Here is a 27,851-nt window from a genome sequence, read left to right on the forward strand (position 1 = left end):
CTGAAATGGAAGTTCTTAGCAGATAACAACATGTTGTGTGTACATGGAGACACACAAAGCCTGGCCCATCTTCTGGGATGTTGGCTACTACTGATAATGACTTATTTTTGGCCAACAATACAGCCAAGAAGGTGGCTTCATTCTGCCAATTCAAGAAAGGAAGGAAGGAAGGAAGGAAGGAAGGAAGGAAGGAAGGAAGGAAGGAAGGAAGGAAGGAAGGAGGGGGAGGAGGAGGAAGAGGAAGAGGAGAAGACGACAAAGAAGAGAGAAAGGAGATTGGAGGAGGAAAAGAAGAAGAAGGAGGAGAGGAAGAGTAGATAGGAGATTGGAGGAGGAGAAAAGGAAGAAGAAAACAGCAGCAGCACCCCCAGGTCCTCTATTAAGAGAAAGCTGAATTTCCTTGGCCGCTTCCATAGAAAGGATAGTTTTATAGATCCATGTCTTTAGAATCCAACAAAGAACAATATTAATGAATATAGCCTTTACCTTGTCTTCTAGGCTATGCAGCGGGGAACACAACAGCTGTAGGCCAAAGTAGGCAAGTTCTGAGATATATTTGGCTCTGGAAATAGTCCTGTAGCCAAAGGAAAAGTTTTCTGTTGGATCTATTTGGTGATACAGAGTAAATGTTTGCCGATAAAGTCTACTGTCTTCAGGGAAAGAACATTTAGTTTTGCTCAATTCCATGCCCTTAGCACCCACTGGGATTTCACAAACTCACAATATCACTTCGAGATTCCAAAGCAAAACTCACCTCATGTCTAAAGGCTTGAAGTCTTGTGTACAGGGCTCCAGGCTCGTCAGATTAACAAAGATCTGTGAGAAAATAAGACAAAATACGTTTTAATTTATAACAGAATAATCGAACGGAGTAGAACAGAATTTCTTTCTTTCTTTCTTTCTTTCTTTCTTTCTTTCTTTCTTTCTTTCTTTCTTTCTTTCTTTCTTTCTTTCTTCTTTCTTTCTTTCTTCATTCATTCAAATTTCTATTGTCAAACAAACAGAAGAGGGAAATTGTCACATTGACATTCCCTTATCAGGACAAATATTATGGGATTATAAAAATGGGGAATTCTCAGAGTTGAAGTTCACACAACTTGCAGTTGCGAATGTCAACTCATAAAATAATTCTCTGGTCTTTTTAGAGTTGCCAACAGAAAGAGAGGGTGGAGCAGTGCAGCAGCTTGCAAAACGGAAACTGCATTCCATAAATGTCTTCAAAGATAGTCACTAGGTGACTGAAGTTTCTGCTGCGCAAAATTCTAACTGGAGAGCATGATTGATGACTCTGGGCTATGGATTTGTCCCATTGGAGAATATGAATTACGATACACCCAGAGGGTGTGTGTGTGGGGGGGAAACCTGGGTCAAGGGTAACAGTGAATGATGTATCTCAGAGTCGGCTACACCCAGGCAGTGCCGGACATATTAACACCCAATAAATCCTTTTGAAGTTTTGGAAGTTTGGCTTGAGACTCAGGATTTAATTGAGGGTAACTGCCGGAATCCTGACAGCCAAGTGTTGACAAAAAAAGCACTGATCTGATTACAGGTAATCTTTGACTTTACAGTCATTCATTTAGTGACTATTTGAAGTTAACAAATGGCACTGGAAAAAGTGTCCTGCAACCAATTCTTGCACTTATGACCGTAATGGCCTCCCCCGCCATCATGTGATCAACATTCAGGTGCTTGGCAACAGGTATTTACAATGGTTGCAGCATCCTGCAGACAGGTGATCACCACCTACGTCCTTCCCAGTCCCAAGCCAAGTCGACGGGGAAGCCAGGTTTGCTTAATAACCTCTCGATTCGTTTAACGACGGCTTAATGACCACGGCAAAAGAGGCCCTAAACTCCGGTCTACGCTTGATGGAAAGCCGCCAGTGGAAATCCTGAACTCGGTTTTGGTTGTAAGTCAGGGGACCAAGCCGCACGAGCATAAAGGGTGGGGGAGGACGGGGCATCCTGCCACTTTAAGCGAGGAGATCGCAGTCACCTGAATACAGGCCTGCACACACTGGGGCCTCTCTTTCAGGGAAAACTTGGAAAAAAGCCTCAGGAGGTTTCTCAGCAGGAGGAAGAGGGCCTCACGAATTTCGAGCAGCTCCCGGGCAGAGAAGTACATGTCTTCTTGAACGTCTTCCTCTTCAAAGATGTCTTCCGTCTAGAACGGCGGGGGAGAAAAAGACCACCGGTCGGTTAAGCAAGATTCAGAAACTGCAGCTTCCTGGTATTCCTCACCCATCATCTTTTAATGATCCCAATAATCCCTTGCGGGGTGGACAACTGAATGGAGCTGAGTATTTACTGGCCGGATGCTCTTCTTGTTGCCAGTGCGGAGTTTTGTTCAGCAGAGACATTCTCAGGGTGTCCAGAGGAGCGAAATATCTGCCTCTACCTAGGATCGAACTCACAGCCTCCTGATTGCGAGGCAAGAGCTCCACCTCTAGGCCACCGCACCGCTCTGCAACTTCCTGGTATTGCCAGGCGGTAATTCTCATTGATAGGAATTGGCCTTGAACCACTCTCTATGTGAGTGTGATGGAAGAGGGGGGAGGTTGTCCCTAAATTGATAAAATAAATAAAATAAAAATAAACTTCTGGGGGCAGGTACTACAGGTAGTTTACTTAGTGACTGAAGTTCCAACAGCACTGAAGAAAGTGGCATAAAACTGTTTTTTTCAGACTTATGACCGTTGCAGCATCCCCACGGTTACGTGATTGACATTTGGATGCTTGACACCGGACTCACATTTATGACGCTTGCCGTATGTCCCTGGGTCAAGTTTTTTTTATTATAAAATGTTCCTTTATTAAACAAACAAACAGAAACAGAAATTACAATAAAAACGTTGAACCTGGTACAGTCCTCCTAACATCAATCTTTTTCCTTATTTTGCTAAATCCAATAATATTATATAATTTCATTCCATATACATTAAATACACATATAATAATTCCTTATTAGCATGAATCTTCCTCTTCTCTAGCCAACCATAAAATTGGTCCCATGTTTTATAATAATCCAAATCTTCCTTATCTTTTAGCTCCTTTGTTAGTTTATTCATTTCTGCGCATCTCATAATTTTCCTCAATATTTCAAATTCATTTGGGAGATCTTTACTTTTCCAATTCTGTGCAAACGCTAATCTTGCTGCAGTTATGACATGGATTATTAGATATATATTTTCTTTATCGTATTTCCTCGTGTTGATCCCTAGCAGAAAAAAACTCTCGTCTGTATTCTATTTTCATTCCACACATTTCTTCTATCCAGATGTGCATATTTTGCCAATATTTTGGGGGCTTCCCTGGGTCATGTTGATCCTCTTTTGTGACCTTCTGACTGTCAGTGCGGAAGCCAGATTCACTTAGCAACCAAGTGACTGACTTAACGGCAACGATTTTGTAGTTGACTTTGAGAACTGTGGCAAGAAAAGTCATAAAATGAGAGGAAAACTCACTTAACAAACGTCTCCCTTATGCAACATACATTTTGGGCTCAACTGTGGTCGTAAGTGGAGGACTACCTGTATTGTGCATTATTTTGATGCAGCAAAGATAGGCAACAGAAGGCTTGTTAAGGCTAGAACTGAGGCACCCCAATCACCGGTCTGAAGACTGTTAGGAGCAGGGCTGTGCAAGCGAGCAAACTTCATCTGCGCATAAACGAGATCTCGATGGCACACACCCCCAGTCTGTGAAAAAAATGGTTTTCTGCCAAACTGGTACCCGGTGCTGCCCCTCCAAAATTGGGGACAATTGATTTAGGGCAGGGGTGTCAAACTCAAGTGCTTAGATCTGGCGGTCACGGAAACAGCAAAGGACCGGCCAGCGGTGGCTCTGCCGGAGAAATCGGAGCTCCGTTTTCGCCGGCAGAGGGCTAGCAAACCAAACTGATAAAAGAAACCAAAAAGAGAAATGTTTCCCCTTTTGCATTTGGGCATGCAAGAAGGGAGAAGGGGAAAGAGGAAAGACAAAGAAGGGAAGAGAGCAAGGAAGGAAAAAATAAGGAAGGAGGGGAAGGAAGAAGGAAAGGGAAGGGGGGAAGGGAAAAGGGAAGGGAAAGGAGAGGAAGATAATAATGAGAGGGTCTGAGAGAAGTCCTGCCTTAGCACTTGGCCAGCACAGGTGCCCCCGACACAAGTGATGTCGAGCTGAACATGCCCACCCTGGCCACGCCCATTTCCCCCCAAATACCACCCTGATGCGGTCCTCAATCAAAACTGAGTTTGACACCCCTGATCTAGAAGATCTGGCCTTCAACTGCTATACTGAACACTGGAATACACCAAAAAGACCAATCAACTAAGGAGCCTGAAAACAGACAAAATATAATGCTTTTGATAAGGAATATTAAATTTGTATTATTTTTACCGGAGGGTTTTCATTTCTTGCGGGCTTTCCTTTCTTTCTCTCGCCCATCAAGTTTTTGTTCAGTTTCTTTTTCCTTTTTCTGGGAAAATACAACTCCTCGGGCCAACATTTAGACAAGGTTTGAAGGCATTTCTCGAACATCACCGGGTGTAATATCTGGTTGGCTATGCTGCCTGCCAAAAAGACCCGTTTGCATATTAACGGTAAACTACTTTTTTTTAAATCACGTCATCTGCAGCTTAACGGAGCACAAAAACCATAATTGATAACACAATATTACCAGGTGTTTTGCAAGCCTGAAACCTTCTTGCAGATACCTCCTTAAGAACCTAGATACCTCTATTGGTTTTCTTATCTATCTCCTCTCCCTCCCCAAATCTCTTTCTTCCATACCATTTTTCCCACAAATATTGGTTAGTGAGGATGAGACAAGATGATTGGCCATAGCTTAATGAGAATCTGAGTACAACTTTCCCTTGGTGTGATGGTGTTACAACACCACGGTATTTTCACTACAGTCTTTCTGCCTTACAGGACTGATGTTGTTTTTCCCTTCTGATCCTAATGAATGGATGACTTAAGGAAGCCTTACCAAGTTCACACATTACTACTGTTTCCCCGAAAATACGACCTACCCTGAAAGTAAGTCCTAGCTTGATTTTTTTACACGTGCGCCCAATATAAGCCCTACCCCCAAAAATAAGCCCTAATTAAGTTCCCACTCACTCCAGAGTGGACGGGTAAAAATTAAGCAAGGGTGGGTATGTGGAGGTGGAGCTGCCCTACTACTTACCTTTGGACAGTTGTAGCCAGCCCTCACACACCCTGACACCTGCCTTGCCGGCCCATTTCTTCTGCAGTCAGCAAGGCAGGCAAGGCTTTCTTGAAGGCCTCTGTAGTGGATAACAAAGTTCTGGATCAATCTGGAACTCTGTTATTGGCTGCAGAGGCCTTCAGGAAAGCCTTGCCAGCTACAGAAGAAGTTCCTGAAGGCCTCTGACAGTGAAAAGGAGGCCGGGGGAGACGCGTGCCAGTGAGGTTAGTCAGTGGAGGACTTCCCCCGAAAATAAGACCTGGTGCCTTTTTGGGTGGCCAAAAACATTATAAGACAGGGTCTTATTTTCAGGGAAACACGGTAGTCAGTTTTTGCTTTTCTAAGACTGGCCTATGCACGCCACATGCATCTAAATCCATGTTTGTCACCCTTGGCAACTTGAAGATGTGTAGATTCAATTCCCAGAATTCTCCGAGGAATTCTGGGAATTGAATCTACACATCTTCAAGTTGCTAAGATTGGTCTAAACGTTGGTCTAAATCTAAATCAGATTGAGAATCCCGGGTCTAAATCAGGTTTACAGGTCCTAAGGGTAAGGCCGGAAGAGAGCGAGGAGAAACCCCATGACTGTACGAGCTCCCTTGGTTGATTGCTTGAAGTTCATTTCCAAACCCTCACAGACAGCGGTACTGCGGCCATTGATGGAGCTGACGTTTCAATGCTACCTTGTTGAGATGGGTCAAAGCACAAACACAAGCAGTTCACAGACCTACCGGGAATTTCAACTAATAAAAAATACAACCCAGCTGCGTGGAGGGCAAACAGGCGTCGTTGTGTGTTGGCCTTCCTGTTCTGGGCCTCTTGGACAAAGTGATGCAACACAGCAACCATGGCATTAGGGGAGAGGTTATTTTCCACCAAAATGGGCCAGATGCTCTGAAATGAAAAGAGAACAAGCTGATAGCAGGATCACATAAAGTCATTTTTGGTGTCAGCAGGGTGGATTTGATTGAAATCAAGTCGATTTAAATTGCGATTTAAATCACTCACTGGTAGAAAGGCTTGCTTTAAATCAACTTGATTTAAATCATAATTTTTAAAAGAGCAACTGTTATCTCTGTCCCGTAGCAGCTCGTCTTTTGACCCGCTGTTGACTCACCGACCGTCCCATTCACTTTAATGGAACTGCTGGTGATGCGGCAGGGACAAATTCCTTATGTGTCTAATCACACTTGGCCAATAAAAATTCATTCATTTATTCATTCATTCAGTTCACAACAAGGTGAGGCATGTGGCAGGCAGCAGGTGAGTAGACGCCCACTAACAGACGCTGCCAGGATGAATCTGAAACGACAGATGCTCTTTCAATGTCAGGACTCGTCCTTGCTGGTAGTTAGAATCTTTAATGTTGTTATTTGCAAAGAAAATGAAGGTTTCCTATTTAGCTTGCAGAGCTTGGATTCACTGAATGAGTTTACCAAAAAATGTAAACGTCGCAGAATTTAAAGCCTCATGCTACACAACTAAGCTCCACTTCATGCTGAATAAACTAAATTATACATGTATCTTAAATAGAAAACAGACTTTTACTCCAAAAGCATTTTACTAAAATAAATTTGATTAAAAAAAATTAAAAATCTGATATATTTTTTTAACCTATTTTTTTTAATAATCAATTTTTATCCACCATGGGTGTCAGGCAGAGATGGTGTTCAATGGGGGTTTTCCGTTCAATGTGTGGAGTGTGACGGATGTGTTTATTTTCATGGTCATGATATGCACTGAAAATGGTGTTCGATTTCATTGTACGAAGGTGCAATGACAATAAACTAAACTAAACTGAACTAAACTAAACCAGTGGCGGAAATTTTGAGTAGTTCGGAGAACCGGCAAATCCCACCTCTGACTGGCCCCACCTCATCTCTTCCCTGCCTCCCATCGAGTCCCAGCGGATTGGTTGGGTCTTCTTGGGTTGTCCTGCGCAGGAGAACGGAGCTGGAAAGCAGGTTAGCGGGATGGGGAGGGAAGGGGGATTTTGTGGTATCCTTCCCCTGCCACACCCACCATGCTCACGGAGCCGGTAGTAAAAAAAATTGAATACCACCACTGGCGTCAGGTTATGGAACCCAGCTCGGTGGTGGGAGATCCCTCGTGTAGTTTTAAGAGGAAAATCACTGCTGGTTGAACTTCCCATCAGATGCAGCTATACCACTTCTGACCTTGTAGGTCTCCCGAGCCAACCAGGGGACATGGGAGCCTGGTTTACAGTATCTCCCATTCTTTCTTGAAACTTCACAGTGGTGATGGATGGGATGTACCCCAAGGAGGCCTACTTGTCCCAGTCTACTAAATGTACAGCTCCAACACCCTTTTTTAAAGATCAGCAGGATTTAAGAACGCTGTCAAACCCCAGACTTCTGGGAATCATTTATCTATAGTCCCTTTACAACAAAAGCAAACCCATTTTCTCCTAGAGTGCCTTTTGATGGGCAGTCGGTAGGTGAGATATGGACTAAAACACCCATTGCTGCTGGAGTACTATTTTTCATTTAATTTACTGCCACGGTAAGTACATCTTATGATTAGGGCAAGTTTGGATTAGAGCCAGTTTAATATAGTGGTTCAGACAGGGATGGTTCAGTAGCTAAGATCAGAAAGGTTGGCCGTTCGAATCCCTAGCGCCGCGTAACAGGGTGAGCTCCCGTTCCTTGTCCCAGCTTCTGCCAACCTAGCAGTTCGAAAGCACGTAAAAAAATGCAAGTAGAAAATAGGGACCCCTTTGGTGGGAAGGTAACAGCGTTCCGTGGCCTTATCGGCGTTTAGTCCTGCTGGCCACATGACCACAGAGACGTCTTCGGACAGCGCTGGCTCTTCCTTGGCTTTGTAATGGAGGTGAGCACCGCCCCCTAGAGCCGGAAATGCATAGCACGTATGTGCGAAGGGAACCTTTACCTTTAAGACAGCAGGCTTACTGTGAGTAAGACACCAGGCTAGAAACCGGGAGATGGTGAGTTCTAGTCCCGCATTAGGCATGAAAGCCAGCTGGGTGACTTTGGGCCAATCACCAGGAGACTGTGAATTATAGTCCCCTCTTGAGTGACTGACTTTTGGCCAGTCACTCTCTCGCTCTCAGCCCAACTCACCTCCTAGGATGGTGGTTGTGGGGAAAATAGGACAGGATGTATGTATGTATGTATGTATATTTCTGCCTAAGTAATTAGGATTTAAAATCGAGGACACTATAAAGCTGGCTGATTGTTGTTAGGGGAAAAGAATCGTTCCTTACTTCCGTGGTCTCCTGGCCATCTGCACAAAATGGATACAGCGCCTTGTAAAGCTGCACAAAAGCCTCCACACCGTCATCGGTTATCAAGCCTTCGGTCCTGGAATCCAAAGGCTCCGTCTCGGTGAAGTCCAGTTCCCACACAGTGTCAACCCAGGCTGAAAAGGGGAAAAATGTAAATATTTCAAACAGAGCAAGGATGCAGGCTTCTGTCAATGATGAAATGAAAAGACTGCCAAGGTACAAAAGGACGACGCTATTGAATGTACACAATATTTTCTGTTCAGTGTTTATGGTTTTGTAATTGTAAGTGAGATGGGCGGTCAATGAATAGACTAGGATAGGAAAGGATAATGAGTGGAGTGGGAGTAGGAGTGGAGTAGAATGGAATGGAATAGGAATAGAATAGAATAAAGACAAGGAATGGAATGGAGTAGAATAGAATACAGAATAGGAAAACAATAGAATAAAATAGAATATAATAGGGAATAGGAAAACAATAGGATAGGATAGGATATTGGAATGAACGATAGAACGGAATAGGATGGAATGGAATAGAATAGAATATAAAACAGAACAAAATAAAATAAAATAAAAATAAAATACTCTTTCCTTCCTTTTTCTGAACCCAAGATACAACCCAACAGCTGAGCCTCTGGTTCTTGCAACACATTTGGCCCGTGATGTCAGAGGATTTAATTGTTTACACATTTTTTTTTCTTTTACTGCATTTTGCTTTATTACCTATGATATAATCTGCTTTGTGATAATTAGAAGAGGGATATATAAATGTTTAAAATAATACACAGTAACTTTTGTTTTTAAAAACAAAACAAAGCAAAAAAAAAAATCCCCTCCTCTAAGTGAGATTAAATTTGTGACTCACTAGCAATTCAGGGAGTAAAAAATTACCACCCTTCTCTATGTCATTATCTTTTAAAACGTCTATGGAATTGCAAGAAGAAAAAAGGCTGAAGCATAAATTAGAATGTCTTATTAAAAGTAATGATTGCATATCCGCTTTTGCAATTCCGGGGTAAATATTGAAACAAGTATCTTACTTATAAATTGATGGCACTAAGAAAAATAATCCTCCTCTTTTAAGATGCAATTCCATCATCCAAGCAGAATATTAGAAAGCATGAAGTAGATGCAGGAGGCAATTGTAACGTAGCTTTCTCCATCATTTTAAGGTATGGATAAGTCATGAGGATTTAAAAAAATGTCACAGAATTTAAATTTGCCAAATTTATTATGCTTTTGCTCCACTTGTAAAAAATAATTGGTAATTTCAGAGGACTTCATAATTCATGCTTGGTTCAATAACTTTGTGTGTGTGTAATGTGTGTGTATACATGTATATGTATGATACACACACAGGTGTGAGTATATATGTATATATATATATATATATATATATATGTATATGTACATGTGTGTGTGTGTGTGTGTGTGTGTATTTATTTATTTATTATAGGCATCATCAAAAAATCTCCAAAACTGTAAAGCCTACAAACTTGAAACTTGGCACGTATATTCCTCTTGGCTTCTAGGTGCTAAGAAAGGATTTTTTGAAATGACCATCAGAGCATTAGTATTTCGGATATTATTATTAACATGCTCCGATGCTAAGGAGTTCTATTCCCCTTCCCCACCTGAAAAGAAATCTCTTCCAAATACAAAACACAAGCAGAGGAGTTTCAGTTGCAGTTTTACTTTAGTACAGAACGGCTGAGCTAAGCCATGCCCAGGCTCCTTCTTGCTCACACAGCAAATACTGTTTCACTTTCCAAACAGACCTCAACTCTCTCACACACTGACAGGACGCTAGTATATATAGTAATTCAAATTGACAGCTTCCTTGCCTTCAGAAAAGCAGAAACGCATATACTTTGGCCAAGTGATGCCAATGGACTACCAAAAAGGTAGTATATTTAGCATACTTATAGCAAGAAGTGTAAAAGAGGAGGGCCACCGATAAAACTGAGGAATGGGATCTACTGGATTCATTCAGAATGGGTACGATCTCAAGAAAGTGCAGAGCAAAGAATCCTAAAATGATTGGATTGCCAAGCTGATTTGCAAACTCAAAGGAAGGAAAGGAAAATAAATAAATGAAAAAGTGGTGGGACACAATTATAGAACTGCCAAGGATTTTTATACTTCCTTTTCTATAGAATCTATAACGTGGATTCTAATAATCTACAAATTATCCCTAGATTCAAGGGTGAAATGGCAAGCATTTGAACCTTGGACAACAAAGTCATCTCAATAATGAACTATTTCATCCCGTACAGGTAGTCCTCCACTTACGACCACAATTGAGCTCAAAATGTCTATTGTTAAGTGAGACATTTGTTAAGTGGGTTTTGCCTCCATTTTATGACTTTTCTTGCCACTGTTGTTAAGTGAAACGGGTTTCCCCATTGACTTTGCTTGTTGGAAGATTACAAAAGCAGGTCATGTGACCCCGGGATGCTGCTACCGTCATAAATAGGAGTCATTTGCCAAGCGGCTGAATTTTGATCACGTGACCACACCCACGTGGGATGCTGCAATGGTCATTAAGTGTGAAAAACGGTTGTAAGTCACTTTTTTCAATGCTGTTGTAATTTCGGACGGTCACTAAATGAACAGTTGTAAATCAAGTACCTCCTGCAAGTTGCTGCTCTTTGAATACTCAGATTCTCAACCCACCAGGCAGGTTTGTGATTGCTGCTGTTGTTTCGACAGGTGCATGGAAGCAGTTGTCGCCCCCTTTTTCTCTTCTCAATCTAGTCTCTGCTGCCAGGACTGATCTCCTGGTGGTCCCCCATCCCAGGATTAAGAACCTGAGTCCAGAACCGACAGGCTCCTTTCCAACCAGTGACCTCCAGGTGGTCTCCCATCCTGGGACTAAGAATATGAGTCCAGAACTGGCAGGCTCCCTTCTGCCCTGTGATCTCCTGGTAGCTCCCCATCCCAGAATTAAGAATATGAGTCCAGAACCGGCAGGGCTGTGATCTCCTGGTGGTTCCCATTCCTGTCTTCCATCCTGGGGCCCTGTGATGCCCTGATCTCCTGGTGGTTCTTCCCATCCTGGGGCTGAGTCCAGAAGCAGGCTCCTCCTCTGAGTCCAGAACCTAGAATCTGAGTCCAGGCAGGCTCCTTTCCAACCTGTGACCTCCAGGTGGTCTCCCATCCTGGGACTAAGAATCTGAGTCCAGAACCGGCAGGCTCCCTCCTGCCCTGTGATCTCCTGGTGGTTCCCCATCCTGGGGCTAAGAATCTGAGTCCAGAACCAGCAGGCTTCTTCCCAACCTGTGATCTCCTGGTGGTCTCCCATCCCGGGGCTAAGAATCTTGGGTCCAGAACCGGTAGGCTCCTTCCTGACCTGTGATCTCCTGGTGGTCCCCCATCCAATGAAAAGCAACGTCCCAGCCTGGTTAACCTCCCAGCCCCTGCCGCTCATTGGAGGTTAATTTCCCACGCCCCACGCCCACCCCAGAAGCTCCAATTCTCCCCCCTTCCCCACAGCTCACCCCGGTCGACGTCCCGCAATCCCCAGCGATCCACCGCGCCCACCAAGAGCTCCCTGGCCGCCATGGCGCGCAGCTCCCTGGCCGCCCCCGCCGCTGCTGTCTTCGAACCGACCAATCGCCGCGCTCGCCGCCCGTCAGCCAATCCCTGCCGGCCTGGGGACGCCTGAGCCGTCGGCCTGAGCGCGGCGCGCCTGCGCGCCGAGAAAAGAGGGCAAAGAAGGGGCGTTCCCAGGCGGGCGAGCCCCTTTGGGCAAGCCCGCATGCGCTGTGCCGAGGCGCTCGTGCAAGAGCCGCCTCCCTCTCACCCCCACCTTTTTTTTCTTCCACCCCAACCCCGGGACTGGCGCATGCGCGATGCCCGATTTCTAGGTCCGGGACTCGGCGCGCGAGCCCTTGCAGCCTTGCAAACCCGAGCGGAGGAGGAAGAGGAAGAGGAGGAGGAGGCGGCGGGAGGCGGGCGGGCTGCCGCAGCGACGGGCTGCTGTCATCACTTGGAAGGAAGCCGGCCCGGCTGCTCGGGCCTTGCATTTTTTTTTCTCTTTTGACCCCGCTGCTTTTGCGGCCTTTCCTTGCAACGCCCCCGTGCAAACCCCCTTTCCCCTTCTCCGCCGTGCAAAGCATCCCCTTCCAGCAGCCTCTTGCAACCCTCCTCAAAAAAAGAGGGGGTGGGGTGGGGGTCTCCTGCTTTTTTCCCCCGGCTGCTTCCTTTGCATGCCTCTCCGTGCACGCTTTTCCCGGGGAGCTTTTGCCCCCTCCCCTTCCTCGGTTTTGCAAGCTGCGCCCTCTGCCCCTCTCACGCCCACCCGCCTTGCCTTGGCTGCCGCCGGCGGGCGCCTCTGCCTCCCCTTTGCAGCTGGCACCTGCATCTCGGGGTCCCCTTCTACCCCACCCACCCAACCCTTAGGCTCCCTTATGTCCGGGTCTGCCTTGGCTCCAGCGGCCGGCGGGGGTCCCTTTTGGCCTTGCCTTAAAAAGCTTCGCCCCCTGCATCCCCATCTCTGGCCTGAAGTGGTCCAGCAAAGTGGTCCAGGGGCCGCTTCAGCATCTTTGCAGCATCCCTTGAGCATCCCTGGCCTGGGATCCGGTTGGGACCTCTTGGAAGGGGTGGGGTTGGTACCCGCGCCTTCCTCTCCAGCCCCGAGATGAGCTTCTTTGGGTTTGGACAGAGCGCCGAATTGGAACTGGTGCTGAGCGATGCCGAGAGCAGGCGCCGGGCGGAACACAAGACGGAGGAAGGCAAGAAGGAGAAGTATTTCCTCTTTTACGACGGCGAAACCGTCTCCGGGAGGGTCATTTTAACCCTCAAGCACCCCAACAAACGCCTGGAACACCAGGGCATCAAGGTGGAATTCATTGGCCAGATTGGTAAGATGGGCTAAATCCTGGCTAGTTGACCTGACAGGTGGGAGGGGGATTAATCCTGGTTGCCTTCGCCCCATCCTGGCTAGTTGACCTGACTGTACAAAGGGAATTAATCCTGGTTCCCATCACCCCATCCTGGCTAGTTGATGTGATGGTAGGAAGGGAATTAATCCCAGTTCCCTTTGCCCCATCCTGGCAAGTTGACCTGATGGTACAAAGAAAATTAATCCTGGTTGTCTTCGCCCCATCCTGGCTGGTTGACATCATGGTAGGAAGATAATTAATCCTGGTTCCCTTCACCCCATCCTGGCTGGTTGACGTGGTAGGAAGAGAATTAATCCTGGTTCCCTTCACCCCATCCTGGCTAGTTGACCTATTGGTAGGAAGGGAATCCTGGTTCCCTTTGCCCCATCCTGGCAGGTTGACCTGACGGTACAAAGGGAATTAATCCTGGTTCCCTTCGTCCCATCCTGGCTGGTTGACGTGATGGTAGAAAGGGAATTAATCCTGGTTCCCTTTGCCCCATTCTGGCTAGTTGACCTATTGGTAGGAAGGGAATTGATCCTGGTTCCCTTCGCCCCATCCTGGCTAGGTTGACCTATTGGTAGGAAGGGAATTAATCCTGGTTCCCTTCGCCCCATTCTGGCTAGTTGACCTATTGGTAGGAAGAGAATTGATCCTGGTTCCCTTTGCCCCTTACTACAGGTGCATGTGATAAGCAGAAACTGCCTTCATGGTGCTGTATTTCAATAGTCCCTTAAGCAGGTGCAAGTACAGGTAGTCTCCATTTAGCAACTGACTTGTTTAGTGACCAATCATTACAACAGTGATGAAATGGTAACTTTACTGCCAAAGGTAAAACAAGGTACAAGAAAGCTGAAGTCAGATCATAAGCACAGTTGCAGTTTTGCTTAACAATCCCTTTGCTTAATAACCAAGTTGTTGGTCCCAATTGTGGCCACTAAATGAGGACTACTTATAAAAGAGCCAGGAGGACACTTCTGAGCCACCTTTTGGTGCCTTCTGGATTACCATCAAAGGACATCACTTAAACTTGGTAAAAGATTTGACAGTCAGAGTAGAGTAGGTAACTCTTAGGATGGAAAATCTGTTTAGTTTTGGAGATTTAAATTTAAAGAGAGTTTGAGATTTGGGGTGTGTTTTTATGATGATTGCAGTTTTTAATTCTGACTACAGAAAAGGTAGCTTGCTAAGGTTGCTTTGCAGCAAAAATACTATGCCTTAGAGCTGGGGTGTCCAACCTTGGCAACTTTAAGACTTGTAAACTTCACCTCCCAGAATTCCTCAGTTAGCCTCCTGGCTAGGGGATTCTGAGCATTGATCTTAAAAGTTGTCCAGGTTGATCTGTCTGTTTTAAATGTATGTCAAATAAATGTGTTTTTTTTCTAGAATAAAAATTATATAAAATTAATTTTAAAAAAAAAAGTTGTCCAGGTTGGACATCCCTACCTTAGAGTCAAGTCAGGTTGAGAGTTTGGCTTCCTTGTAGACTGGTTCAATTTGGCATGGATGTTGGATTAGCTTTAAGGTGACTTTTTATGGTTACTGGCGTTGACGATCACTTTTAGTTTAGATAAAATAAATGATGTTCTATTGGATTAGATTAGGTTGCTTCAGGTCTAAATTGCACTTTTAAGGAGTGGATAAGTTTTCAGATTTCAGTGTTTTTATGATTACTGATAGTCTTAAATTTTTGTTAGAGGTGGCTTGGCTTTAAAGAAAAATCATTTCTTTTAAGGTCAGCTTACGGCTGAGATTTAGCTGCAGGGTTATCTTAATGTTATCTCACAATGGATATTGCTTTTGGAGATAACACTTTAGGCTAAACCACCGTTTTCCCATGTTAATTTTAGACTTTGTTGAGTTATATCGTTAAATTTTGTAAGAACATAAACTTTATAACCTCATCTCTTAAAGGAGATGGACGGTTCAAAAATGTGAAAAATAAATAACACTTTGGGTTGAGTTTTTATTTTATATTCGTGGAATGATGACATCCTGTGTCCATCTTCGAAGCTCACCAGTGTGCCACACACACACACACACACACACACATCTCACATCTGAGAGTTTACCCCAAGTACCTATTCATTATCTTGAAAATGCCAACTGGCAATTTTGAATGTCACACATACCTCTTGTGCAAATTTGCTGAACTTTTTCCCCAGTAAATCTTCTTTGTTTTTATTTTATCAGGGAGAACTTGGAATGCAGCAGAATCTCTGTTTTGATTCTGTTTCACTCTTCCATGATAGAATATCACAGCATCTTAACTGGACAACAGTAAATAGCTATCAATGGCTTAGATCAGAGGTCTCTGAACTTGGCAACTTTAAGACTTGTGGACTTCAACTCCCAGAATTCCCCAGCCAGCTGGCTGAAGAATTCTGGGACTTGAAGTCCACAAGTCTTAAAGTTGCCAAGTTTTGAGATTCCTGGCTTAGATGATGGATAACTGTTGTTTTTTTTGGGGGGGAGGGAAAGGAGAGTCATAGCTGAGCAACAAAAAGTTCAGGATTCAAATCTTCTCAGCCCTAATTAAAAAAGAAAGGTGATAGGAAAGAATTCTGATGCAAACTACGTAAGTGGTTATTAATTCAGGTTGATCAAGATAGATGGAATAGTAGTGAATAAATGCACCAGGCTTGATTTAGATGGGCGAGCAACCTTTTATGTAAAGCTTGCTTTATTAAAATGCTGCGTAATTTAAGATACGACCGCTCAGTGCCATTTGACTTTAGTTCAATTATTCACGCAGCACTCTGGATTCCCAGAGAAAAACATTTGGCGACGTCTTAAATCAAAATGCCTTCTCTCTCTCTCTCTCTCTCTCTCTGTGGCTCAGTAAACCATTTTTATATAATAGCTCAGAACTGAATCCATTTGTGTGACCTAATTGTAGTTGTCCCTTCCTTCCACTACTAACTGTTTTGTGTCATCTTGGCCAAAACTAACCTGGGGAAGGGACAGGACATCAGCACAACAGAATAACTTGATGGAAAGTTTTCTCCAAAATATTCTGGGTTTTTTCCCCCCACCTCACATTGTTTCTCAAAGGGGTGGGATGTCATGGTGATATCAAGGTGGCATCAGAGTCATGATGGCACAGTGGTTAGAATGCAGTATTGCAGGCATAACTCTGCTCACTGTCAGGAGTTCGATTCTCACTGACTCAAGGTTGACTTGGCCTTCCATCCTTCCAAGATATGAGGACCCAGATTGTTGGGGGCAAGAGGCTGACATTAAAAACTACTTAGAGATGGGCTGTAAAGCACTGTGAAGTGATATATAAGTCTAAGTGCTATTGATGTTGCTGTTTTAATTTTGTTTAACATGGAAGTATCCTTTTTAATCTAGAGTATTTCCCTCCTAGAATTATACTACGACCGAGGGAACCATCATGAATTTGTGTCGCTGGTAAAAGATTTGGCCCGTCCTGGTGAATTCACCCAGTCACAAACTTTTGACTTTGAATTCACCCATGTGGAGAAACCGTACGAATCGTACACTGGGCAGAATGTGAAGCTGAGGTGAGTTCCATTTCCACAAGTGAATGTTTTTCCCTCAGGAGATAAACCTGCTTAGAAAGAAGTGGTACGGTGGCCTAGAGGTGGAGCTCTTGCCTCACAATCAGGAGGCTGTGAGTTCGATCCTGGGTAGAGGCAGATATTTCTCTCTCCGGGCACAATGAGAATATATCTGCTGAACAAAAACTCCGCATTGGCAACAGGAAGGGCATCGGGCCAGTAAACACTACTAGCTCAATTCAGTTGTCCAGACTCTACCCCGCAAGGGATTATGTGGTTGTTAGATGAAGATGATGTTGATAAACTTTCTTAGATGCGTCTTAATCCACCTTTTCCCCTTTCTCAGGTACTTCCTCCGGGCCACCGTGAGCCGTAGATTGAATGACGTGGTGAAAGAGATGGACATTGTGGTGCACACCCTTAGCACGTATCCGGAGCTCAATTCCTCCATTAAGATGGAGGTGGGGATTGAAGATTGCCTACACATTGAGTTTGAGTACAACAAATCCAAGTAAGTTGGCTTCTGCTGCACTTCTTAAGAGTCTTGTGGCTGGTGATGTAGCCAAGGAACATGTGGAGAACGGTCACAGCAATTGGGTATGCTTCGTTCAATGAAAAGAACAACTAGTGATGAAATGGCCTGTTTTTTGGCTGGTCCTCGGGCCCTTTTACAGTGCTCGCGAAGACCAGCTGGCCACGCGTGCCACAGGTTCGCCATCACGGATCTATAACCATCTCTTCCAGGTACCACTTAAAAGACGTGATCGTAGGGAAAATCTACTTCCTTCTCGTCCGGATCAAGATCAAACACATGGAGATTGACATCATCAAGAGGGAAACCACTGGCACGGGGCCCAACGTCTACCACGAAAACGACACCATTGCCAAATATGAGATTATGGACGGAGCCCCTGTGAGAGGTGAGCTGGAGGAGCCATCTCCATGGTGGGCCTTTCAAGGGCTTTGTGGCCAGTGGTGGGAAGAGAGGAAGCCAACCCCCCCCCCTTTTCCTCACCATCTTAATATCCTGTTTGTGGCACGCTATTGCAACGCGCTGTCCATGGGGCTGCCCTTGAAGAGCACCTGGAAGCTCCAGTTGGTGCAAAATGCAGCGGCCCGCATGGTTTTGTTCAGACCTCGATGTACACATGTAATATCTCTCCTGCGGGAGCCGCATCGGCTGCCAATTTGCTTCCAGGGTGCAATTCAAGGTGCTGGTTGTCACCTTTAAAGCCCTTCATGGCTTGGGACCAGGTTATCTGAGGGACCGTCTCTTGCCAGTCACATCTACCTGACCCATCAGAGGCAGGGAATGTTGCGGGTCCCATCCCTGAGGGAGGTACACCTGGCGGGACCCAAAAGAAGGGCCTTCTCTGTGGTGGCTCCCTCTCTCTGGAACATCATCCCCCCAGAGATTAAAATGGCTGCCACTCTAACACTCTTCCGGAAGGCGCTGAAAACCTGGTTCTGCCAGCGGGCCTGGGGAACGCAGAGCGGGATGGAGTCCATTCAATGGCTCGTATGAAGTGCTGTTGCCAGGGCAGAGGGTAGGAGTTGGGGGCTGATTTTCTTATATTACACTTTATTAATTTATTTGATTACTGTTAGTTTTTATTGTTTTAAATATGGTTTTATATTCTGTAAGCCGCCACGAATCTCCATGGGCGAATAGGCAGCAATATAAATTCAATAAATAAATGAATGAATGAATGCTCCAGGATTATAGGAGGTAGGAATATTAGGTATGGGCACCGCCTGGACTTAATTTTTTTATTTTAAATATTGTATATAATTATATGATATCTACATAGGTAAAATGTAAAATAAATATAAGAATAAAAGCACAGTGACGCATAAATAAAAGAAATGTATATTTGAAAAACCATATTTTGATATTTTACTATTACAGTCAAAATTCCTCAACAAAGTTGAATGCTAAAAAAATAAATAATGAAAATCAAAATGAAGCCAATAAAAATAAAATAGCCATCACTGGATAATAAAATTAAAATGAAGCCAATAAATAAAACAGAAATAACTACTAAACATAAATAATAAATGAATAATAAGAAAAAAATGGGTTTTTTTGTGTATGTATTTTTATCCAGTCCAGACAGCACTGTGTGTCTGTCTCTCTTTCTTTCTCTCTCTCTCCCTCTTCTCTCTTCTCTCTCCTCTCTCTCTTCACTCTTCCCCTCCTCTCTATCTCTCTCTCCCACTTCTCTCTCTCTCTCTCTCTCTCTCTCTCTGTCTGTCTGTGTGTGTGTATAAATACATAAAGGAGAATATTTGTAGCTCAGGGTTGAAATGAAGGATCCTTGGTGCTCTCTGAGCTTAGTGGTTTTGTTACACATGTTTCATTACCAAACTAGATAATATCATTGCTAGGAGTGGGGTATATAAACACAGCAAATTCCCACTCCCTCCTACCACTGATGATGTTACCTAGTTTGGTAATGAAAGGTCTGCAAGAAAACAACAAAACCCGGAGAGCACCAAGGACCTCTAAAATATATAAAAGAAGGATAAAAGCACAATGATAATACTCAGTTGGCTAACTGCCTCTCCCTTCCTTTGCAGGAGAGTCCATCCCAATTCGGCTCTTCCTGGCTGGCTATGAACTAACTCCCACTATGAGGGACATCAATAAGAAGTTCTCGGTGCGCTATTACCTCAATCTGGTGCTAATTGATGAGGAGGAGAGGCGTTATTTTAAACAGCAGGTGAGGAAACCGAATTGTCTTGGGGGGGATTTGGGGGCAGGGGTCAAATCCTGAGCAACTGGAAGCTGAGTGGACTTCAACTCCCAGAATTCCCCAGCCAGCCAATCATAATGGAACCTAGAATTCCCATTATAAGTCAAGACGATTGTAAGTCAAGTATCCTGACTTACATGATTTTATGACCCTTTTTTTTGTGCTGGTTGAGCAAAAGCCACCGTCGTAAAACGGGTCAATGTCCTACGGGCGTTTATTGCCCTAAACCGACCCAAAATCCTGATATCTGGCCAAAATGATAAATCATGCGACCACAGAACACTGCAACCATCCATAAATGTTAGCCAATGATCTGGGGGATTGTATGCCATCATCATAACTCTGAATCCGGGTCATAAGTACCTTTGGTGTGGAAGGTCTGCCATTCCTTTGCTAAGTGAGTGGTTCTTAAATGAGGACTACCTTTATAGTCCAGCACAATCAGATTGGCTCAGTGGCTAAGACGCTGAGCTTGTCAATCAGAAAGATCGGCGGTTCGAATCCCTAGCGCCGCATAATGGAGTGAGCTCCCGTTACTTGTCCCAGCTTCTGCCAACCTAGCAGTTCAAAAGCATGTAAAAAAATGCAAGTAGAAAAATAGGGACCACTATTGGTGGGAAGGTAACAGCGTTCCGTGCACCTTTGGTGTTTAGTCATGCCGGCCACATGACCACGGAGACGTCTTCGGACAGCGCTGGCTCTTCGGCTTAGTAATGGAGATGAGCACCGCCCCCTAGAGCCGGAAACGACTAGCACGTATGTGTGAGGGAACCTTTACCTATGGAGTTGATTTCCTGCTGACATTTAAGGATATCCATCAGAGGTGGCATTCAGCCAGTTCTGACCAGTTCTGGAGAACTGGTAGCAGAAATTTTGAGTAGTCCAGAGAACCACCTCTGATTGGTCCCGCCAACCCCATCTCTTCTCTGCCTCCCATCGAGTCCCAGCTGATCGGTTGGGTCTTTGTTTGTTGCCCTGCACAGGAGAACGGAGCTGGAAAGCAGGTTAGTGGGGTGGGGAGGGAATGGGATTTTGCAGTAACCTTCCTCTGCCACACCCACCAAGCCACGCCCACAGAACCGGTAGTAAAAATATTTTTTGAATCCCATCCCTGATATCCATGCATTCACTCTCTAGTGTCTCCCTGCTTAATGTAGAGCAAGGCCTCTGGTGCACATTGCTGCCCCTGCCCAGAGTTTTTCAGAACAGCCAGGCTGTCCAGAACGATGGGAGTTGTAGTCCTAAGCTTCCTCTTCTAGATTAGCACGTTTGAGGTTGTCCTATCTTTCTTCTTCTTCTTCTCCTTTGGGGCGCAGGAGGTAGTGTTGTGGCGCAAAGGGGACATCGTGAGGAAAAGCATGTCCCACCAGGCCGCCATCGCCGCGCAGCGCTTCGAAGGCACCTCGTCCCAGACGGAGAGCAGAGCCCCCAGCCAGGCTTCAGAGAACAACGGGCGGCAGTGAGGGGCCCTCGAAGGAACCGTGGACCGGTGGGGTGGGGGGGGAAGAGCGTCGAGGGCGGCTCTTCCGCCAGAAAACTTGCAAATGCAAAATTGTCTGTCAGGTTGTCTTTCTGTCTGTCTGTGTTTCGTCTTTTTATCTTGAGGACTAGCAGCTTAACAGGACCGGGGAAGGGGGTTGGCACACACACGCACGAAAAAGGGGAATACTGTGGTTGAGTATTGTGGATAAGCTAAAGGGTGCCAGGAGAGATGGGAGTTTGGGATGATGTGTTGGAACAGGACGGTGGAAAAATACTTTGTTTTGAAGAGTGTCTCCGTTTTTCCCTCTGTTGGAAGCCGCGCACTTCAACATGACTGCTGCCACAGAGAAGTTCGACCATGTATTTAACAATCACCTATGAGTATATTCCCCAGGCTTTGGATGGCTGAGATGCGCAGGCAATCCCAGGGATGTGTCGTGTGCTCAAAGCAGCACCGCTAACGTCACCCAAATGGAGCAGCTCTCTTCATTCCTGGCCCTTGCACATTGGGCACATTGTGTTGTGCACGACCTCATCACGGCTTGTTCCTGGATGCTGAGAAGTTTCTTTGTGTTTTGGCTTCTGGAACACACTTTGCTCCTGAGGATTTTATTGCTAGAAATTTTTAAGTCCTTGAAAAAGAAGGTCTTATCTTTAGAGGGGATAGTGCTATGTTTCTGCACGATTCTTTGTTTTTTGGAAGCACCTACACGGGGAAAAAAATTACTGAGGGTTGAGCATCGTGATGGACAAACCACTACGCCTGAAAAGGAAAGAGATGGAAAGGCCTGAATCGTTCAGGGCGTCAGCGGGGAACCTCCATGGAGCAATTTCTCGGCTTGTTGATTCCGACGCACCCTCGGCAAGCGTCTGTCTTTAACATGTTCAGTATTTGTGAGCAGTATTGGGTGAAAACAGTTCTCCCTAGGCTGATTTTTGCAGAGAGAGGGAGCAACAATTTTGCTTAAATGGTGATGACTAAAAAACACACTGTCCTGGTCTCAGTCAAAAGTTATCCTTTGAAGCCAGAAGAGAGAGAAACGATGGCCCTTTTAATGACTTGTGGACTTCAACTCCCAGAATTCCTGAGCCAGCATGGAATTATTACCTTTTTATTGTCAGAGTACAACATGTGTACACAGTGAGGACAGAAGTCCCTAACCCCAGTCCCAATCTTATTATACCGTGTATCCTTGTTGCACAGCGCCCCGGCTCTGCAAGTCTACCATACTATGTTGACATCAAGTTATTTTTCCGTTCAGGAGTCTGACAGCCCACGGGTAGAAACTGTTCTTCAGCCTGTTGGTGTGGCTGGCTATGCTTCTCTATCTCCTACCCAATGGTAGGAGAGCGAAGAAGGGCTGGCCGGGGTGTGAGTCGTCCCTGAAGATTCCCCTCACTCTTTTAAGGCAGCGAGCCCTAGGGAATTCATCTAATGCAGGGGTCGCCAACCTTTTGGACCACAGGGACCACCAAACTCATAATTTTAAATCCCGTGGACCAGAGACCCTGGAAAAACCCCCAAAGTCTGCAGGAAAATTCCCCATCCTGTTTTCCTACCGATCGATCGATCTTTATTTGGGATCGCAGGATACCATCTCCAGCTCCGTTCTCAGGGGGAGAAAGAGACAGAGAGAGACTTTTGGCTTCATGCAAGGAAAGCAGCAGAAGCCGCAGAAGTCTTTCTTTTTCTCCCCCAAACTCCGCCAGAAATGAGTCTTTGCCGGCACAGGAGGCCTTGCAGGGTCCCAAAGACTCATTTCTGACGGAGTTTGGGGGAGAGAAAGAAAGACTTTTGCTGTTTTCCTTGCGTGCAGCCAAAAGAAGAAGAAAGAAGCGGAAAGAAGCATTGCTTTGGGGGTGACATTTCTCTGCAGACCACCAAAATTTTCTCATGGGTCACCAGTGGTCCTCGGCCCACTGGTTGGCGGCCACTGATCTAGTGGTATCAGGGAACAGACCGCGATGTTTTGTGCTGTGCTCACCACCCTCTGTAATGTCTTTCTGTCTGTGGCTGTCAAGCCAGCATACCACACCGTCATGCAATATGTGAGGATGCTTTCTATTGTGGACCGGTAAAAGGAGATCATCGGTCGTTGTTCCACTTTATTCTTTCACAAGACCCTAAGGAAATAAGAGTCTCTGTTGGACCTTTCTGGCCACCTGGGTTGTGTTGATTTTCCAGGTGAGATCTTCGCTGAGGTAGACTCCCGGGAATTTAAAGGAGGAAATTCACCACACAGCCCTCCTTAATTGTGGGAGTTGAAGTCCACAGGTCCAAAGGGCCATTGTACCCCACCCCTGTTGTAAGCCCAGTCAAATTTACTTCCTTTCTCCAGATTCCCAAGAATTCTGTTGGCTTCTCACGCTTGGGATTTGTAAAGTCTGAGCTTGTGTGCGGTGAGAAAATGGAAGAACCGCCTACCCTCCTCTCAGAGGAGTTTCTCTGTTGCATCTCTGCTTGATATACTGTTCTGGATTTGTTTCCTGCTGGGACAGCGTGTGTCTGCTGGACCCATCCGGCTGTTCTTGTGCAGAAAACTTGGTTTTGGAGGAAGATGGCCAGAAGAGCGGATCATGGACACAAATGTCTTCTGTGAACTATGAGCCACCAGCCACCTAACTTAGCCATGTGGCCCCACCTGTGATCGTTCTCCTCCTGCTTCCTACTTTCACTTTGCTTTGTGAGCTCATTCAGGCTAGAAAGATGGAGGTTCAGTGGCCTGCAGAAGAGATTCTCCCACCTTTCCATGCAGAGAAAGCAAATTTTCAACTTTAGCTGAAGATATCAGCGTACGGAATGAGCTGAGTACCTCTTAACGTAGTGCAAGATGAATTTTCTTGGATTCCTCCCCCTTCAAAAGGAATTAATAATAACAGAAAAGAATAAACAGAGTTGGAAAGGAACTTTGGAGGTCTTCTAGTCCAACCTCTGCTCAAGCAGAAAACCCCGAAGCCATTTCAAGCAAATTAAGGACAGTTGTGGCCAGTCTTAGTCTGATTCTTATTCCCTGGCTCCATTGTGTGATACGTTAGCACTTTCTGATGGATTGAAACCATGGGTTATTGTTTGCAAATGTTCTCAAAAGAGTGTGAAATCAATCCATGTTCACTCTCATTTAGCAGCATGGTCAGTACTGTCTCGGTCCATTTTTGGACTTCAGCACTTTTAGGATTCCCCTCGTATTTTAATTCTTTAAAAAAAATAATTTTACATTATGTGTGCTCTTAAATCGGGGTGGATTGTCCGGGGATTTTGTGTGGCTTCCATTCTTGGTGTTTGCATCACCAGAATTCAGCAACAAAGGTGCGTTTTCCCCCACCACAAATTCGGGGAGAGAAAACAAACGAACTGTGTTAAGGCTGCTGATAAACTGACTTATAGCATCTCGGTTGCCTTTTGTTTTTAAAATAATTGTGTCTAAAATAGTTGCCTGTTTCTGCCATACGGGATGAGAACTAGAATTGTGAACTACTTCCTCTAGCAAAGAAGGGAAATTACGGTTCTACTTGCTAATGCTATTTATAAACTACTTGTAGTATATGATCTGAATATAAATCGAATAAATAACTGAAAGGTAAGTAGCGAATGGTTTGAAGAATTCTGGACCAATCCTATTCGTGATGGCCCTTCACAGAAGTGTCTGCAAAAACATGGAAAGATACAACAGTCCCACTTTTTTTTTTGTTTTTGCAATAAAGTCAGGTTTCTAGTCCTCATGGATGTTGGCATCTAAAAGTTTGTTCAGATTTCAGAAGTAGCAATTTCACCATGGAAAATTTCCGTAAGTGGGGTTCTTTTCTCTTGGCCAGAAAAGTGACTCCGTTGGGCAGAAGCATGAGAAATTTGAGTGCTCTGGGGTACCGCTTTGCCTGCAGACCAATGTGGGAAAGTACCTCAAAGCTTTCTGCAACTGGCGTCTTCTGGATATAAGACACTATTTTGCACTCGAAAGATTGAATCTGCCCATTTTTATATTCAAAAGAATATAATTCATTGTCCAAAAGGTTGAAATTTCTGGGTAGGCATTATTGTTATTAAGCCAGTTTGGTTTAAAGGTGGCTTCTTCACCAAGAGAAAGGAGCCTCTAAACCATGTTTAAATCACAGTGTCCAAGTTCATCTTTCACAATAAGCCGACATCAAGCGAACCACAATATGACTTAGAGCACTGTGTGAATCTGGTGCCTTGTAAATCTTAGTTATGGATTAGCATTAGGTGTGAATTGAACCGTTATAGCCTAATTAAATTGACTGCAGCGAATAGATTATACTAAGCATGGTTAGAGCAGATAGACCTTAATTAAAATAAACTTCAGTTACCAAACCATGGTTTAGTGCAGTGGCGCACATTGGAGGCCAACAGTCGTATGGAATTCTTGAAACTTTGGGAGTCCAGAATGCTTCCAAAAGTCATCACTTGATTGAGATAGGAAAATGATTAATTATTTGAGGAACGGACTTACTAACTGTACATAACTTAATTTTATTCTATTTAAAAAAAATGTGTATATATTTTTATTCTGCTCCCGCCAGTTTTTGTTCTGGCCTCCACTTCACGACCACAGTGGAGCCCAAAATTTCTCCGGCTAAGCGAGACAGTGGAGTGAGTTTTGCCCCATGTCACAACCGTTTTTGCCACCATTGTTAAATGAACCACTGCCATCGTTAAGTTGGTAACGGTTGTTAAATGAACCTAGCTTCCCCGTTGACTTAATTGGGCCGAAGGTCCCAAAAGGGGATCACACTGCAACCGTCCTAAGTATGAATCCATTGTCAAATGTCTGGATTTTGGTCATGTGAGCGTGAGGATGCTACTATGATGTGAAAAAATGGTCATTGGTCACTTTTTTTCATTGTAACTTAGAACTAAACAAACCGTTGTTAGGTTGAGAGCTACCTGTATACTAGCCTCCTCTGAGGATACTTCACAACCTTCTAATATTTCCTCCAGAAGAAGGATGAAGTTGGCAGGTTTTGTGAGTGGTACCACCATTTTTTCTGGAGAACTTTCATGGACAACTTGAAACTTTTCCTGTTCTTTCCAAGTTTCCTTCTTCTGTTGCAGCATCATTGCCAAGCCAGGACGATGACAAAACTCTCCCATCATTTTCTCAGAGAAAATCACATCTTGGAGACTATAAAATGTGTTCTTTTTTTAACAGGTTCAAAAGAAAATCCATCTGTTGTCAAAAGGAGCGTGGACAACTTAAGTAATAGTCCGGTTTGCTCTCAGCTCATTTATTAGGACTGTAGAGACATTTGACTTGTAAAATGTAATTTTTAAAGAGTTTTCCAAAACAACGGATGACGACCTTGAAGTAAGGCGTGATAAATCTATACTGGACTTTTGAAAGAACCATTCATACTGTGTACTTGCATTCTCTGTGATAGTCTGGCTCTGAGATAAATATTATTTTGAAGCTGCTGAGAAAATAAACCTGCTCTTCCTTTTCTTCTCCAGTCTTAGGAGACAAACTAGAAAGATTTTGAATGTGAAATTTAGCTACTATTGGTCTTCCAGGACTGGGACATAGAGGTGTAGACACACTGAGTTATTTTGCAGAAAATCAAAAGTGGAAGAAACCAGGACGGAGTAAGAAATCCAGGTTTATGAATAGCGTCTTCCTTGTTCTGTCTATTCCTCGTTACTTCAAGGTGTGCTTTATTTCCATGGATAAGGTCCAGGAATTTATGGTGATGTTACGAAGGGTCTTTTTGGTCTACCCCTCCAGACAGGCCCATGCAAATTAAACTAGACTTGGTGAGTTTTGAATTGTGAAACATATCCTGTTGGCTGATGTAATGATTGAAATGCTTGGGATGGAGAACAATCTTCTCCAAGGTTGTGTCCTGCAGATGTGTTGGACCACAACTCCCAGTAACCTTAGTGCAGGGGTCCCCAAACTTGGCCACTTTAAGACATGTGGACTTCAACTCCCAGGAATACTGGGAGTTGAAGTCCACATGTCTTAAAGTGGCCAAGTTTGGGGACCCCTGGTCTTGAATCTAGATGTTAGATAGGCTCTGCAAAAGTGAAAATCAGTTAAGCCCCATCAATTGCTTTAGCAAAGTATCTGAATCCCACCTGAACAGAAACAAAAGGAGAATACATTATTATTTACAACTGATTTATGTTACATAGACAGATTGTCGTCTGAAGTGTTTCTACATACCTCGCTTATATTCGTTTATATTTTACCGTTTATTCTCCCTTGTCTTCTGTTTTTTAAAGTTTGATATATCATGTTCAAACTATTTAAATATTTTATGGGAGAAAATGGCCGTGCTTTCGAGTCATGCGATGTTTTGCCATTTCGTTCACCAGTTGGGCATTGAAGACTTGAAAGCTGAGCCTAACCAAAGGGCTTGGTGGGATGGAGTCAAGAATTATCAGGTAAAACTGATTTTCATTTTTGCAGAGCTTGTGTAACATCTAAATTCTAGACCATGGGTCCCCAAACTTGGCAAATTTTAAGACTGGTTGAGGAAATCTGGGAGTTGAAGTCCACAAGTCTTAAAGTTGCCAAGTTTGGGGACTTCTGCCTTAATGGCAAACCAGGTGAAAATCTTTAAAAAAAAACACACACAGCACATTTAGCAGGCAGAAAACTACCCCTACATTTCCGGTGATTTTCAAACTCAGTTTCTACTAAGTCCTCTTGGCAATTTAGGAAGTCCTTGACTTAAGACCATAATCAAGGCCAAATTTTTCTTTTGCTAAGCAAGGCAGTTAAGGGAGATT

At 44.4% G+C, this 27,851-nt stretch overlaps 2 protein-coding genes across 2 annotated transcripts in view; one reads left to right on the forward strand and one right to left on the reverse strand.

Annotated features, from left to right (window-relative positions):
• Nucleotides 1–12,061, reverse strand: part of NCAPD3 (non-SMC condensin II complex subunit D3) — a 56,660-nt gene extending 44,599 nt beyond the window's left edge. The window contains exons 1-7 of the mRNA XM_087970106.1: nt 11,959–12,061; nt 8,441–8,595; nt 5,928–6,090; nt 4,380–4,552; nt 1,999–2,166; nt 755–816; nt 487–574 (exon numbers count right to left, since the gene is read on the reverse strand). Of these exons, the coding sequence (XP_087826232.1) occupies nt 487–574; nt 755–816; nt 1,999–2,166; nt 4,380–4,552; nt 5,928–6,090; nt 8,441–8,595; nt 11,959–12,022 (873 nt within the window). The 5' untranslated portion in view covers nt 12,023–12,061. The remainder of the gene's footprint in view (nt 1–486; nt 575–754; nt 817–1,998; nt 2,167–4,379; nt 4,553–5,927; nt 6,091–8,440; nt 8,596–11,958) is intronic.
• A 145-nt stretch (nt 12,062–12,206) lies between these two features.
• Nucleotides 12,207–27,693, forward strand: VPS26B (VPS26 retromer complex component B). The gene is made up of 6 exons (XM_087970115.1): nt 12,207–13,323; nt 16,715–16,871; nt 17,215–17,379; nt 17,613–17,788; nt 19,449–19,591; nt 20,941–27,693. The coding sequence occupies exons 1-6, from the start codon at nt 13,101–13,103 to the stop codon at nt 21,085–21,087; spliced, it is 1,011 nt and encodes a 336-aa protein (XP_087826241.1). The 5' UTR covers nt 12,207–13,100; the 3' UTR covers nt 21,088–27,693.
• Nucleotides 27,694–27,851: the final 158 nt, after the last annotated feature.

Source organism: Notechis scutatus, chromosome 7 (assembly GCF_049901735.1).
Source record: "Notechis scutatus isolate UNSWTSFEM ecotype Mainland chromosome 7, rNotScu1.2, whole genome shotgun sequence".
Lineage (NCBI taxonomy): Eukaryota > Metazoa > Chordata > Lepidosauria > Squamata > Elapidae > Notechis > Notechis scutatus.

Bases quoted from the DNA above. Each gene is read 5' to 3' on its own strand.
- VPS26B (XM_087970115.1), top strand. From the start codon at position 13,101: ATGAGCTTCTTTGGGTTTGGACAGAGCGCCGAATTGGAACTGGTGCTG. The intron at 13,324-16,714 runs GTAAGATGGGCT...TTTCCCTCCTAG, and splicing joins GGAATTCATTGGCCAGATTG to AATTATACTACGACCGAGGG. The intron at 16,872-17,214 runs GTGAGTTCCATT...CCCCTTTCTCAG, and splicing joins GGGCAGAATGTGAAGCTGAG to GTACTTCCTCCGGGCCACCG.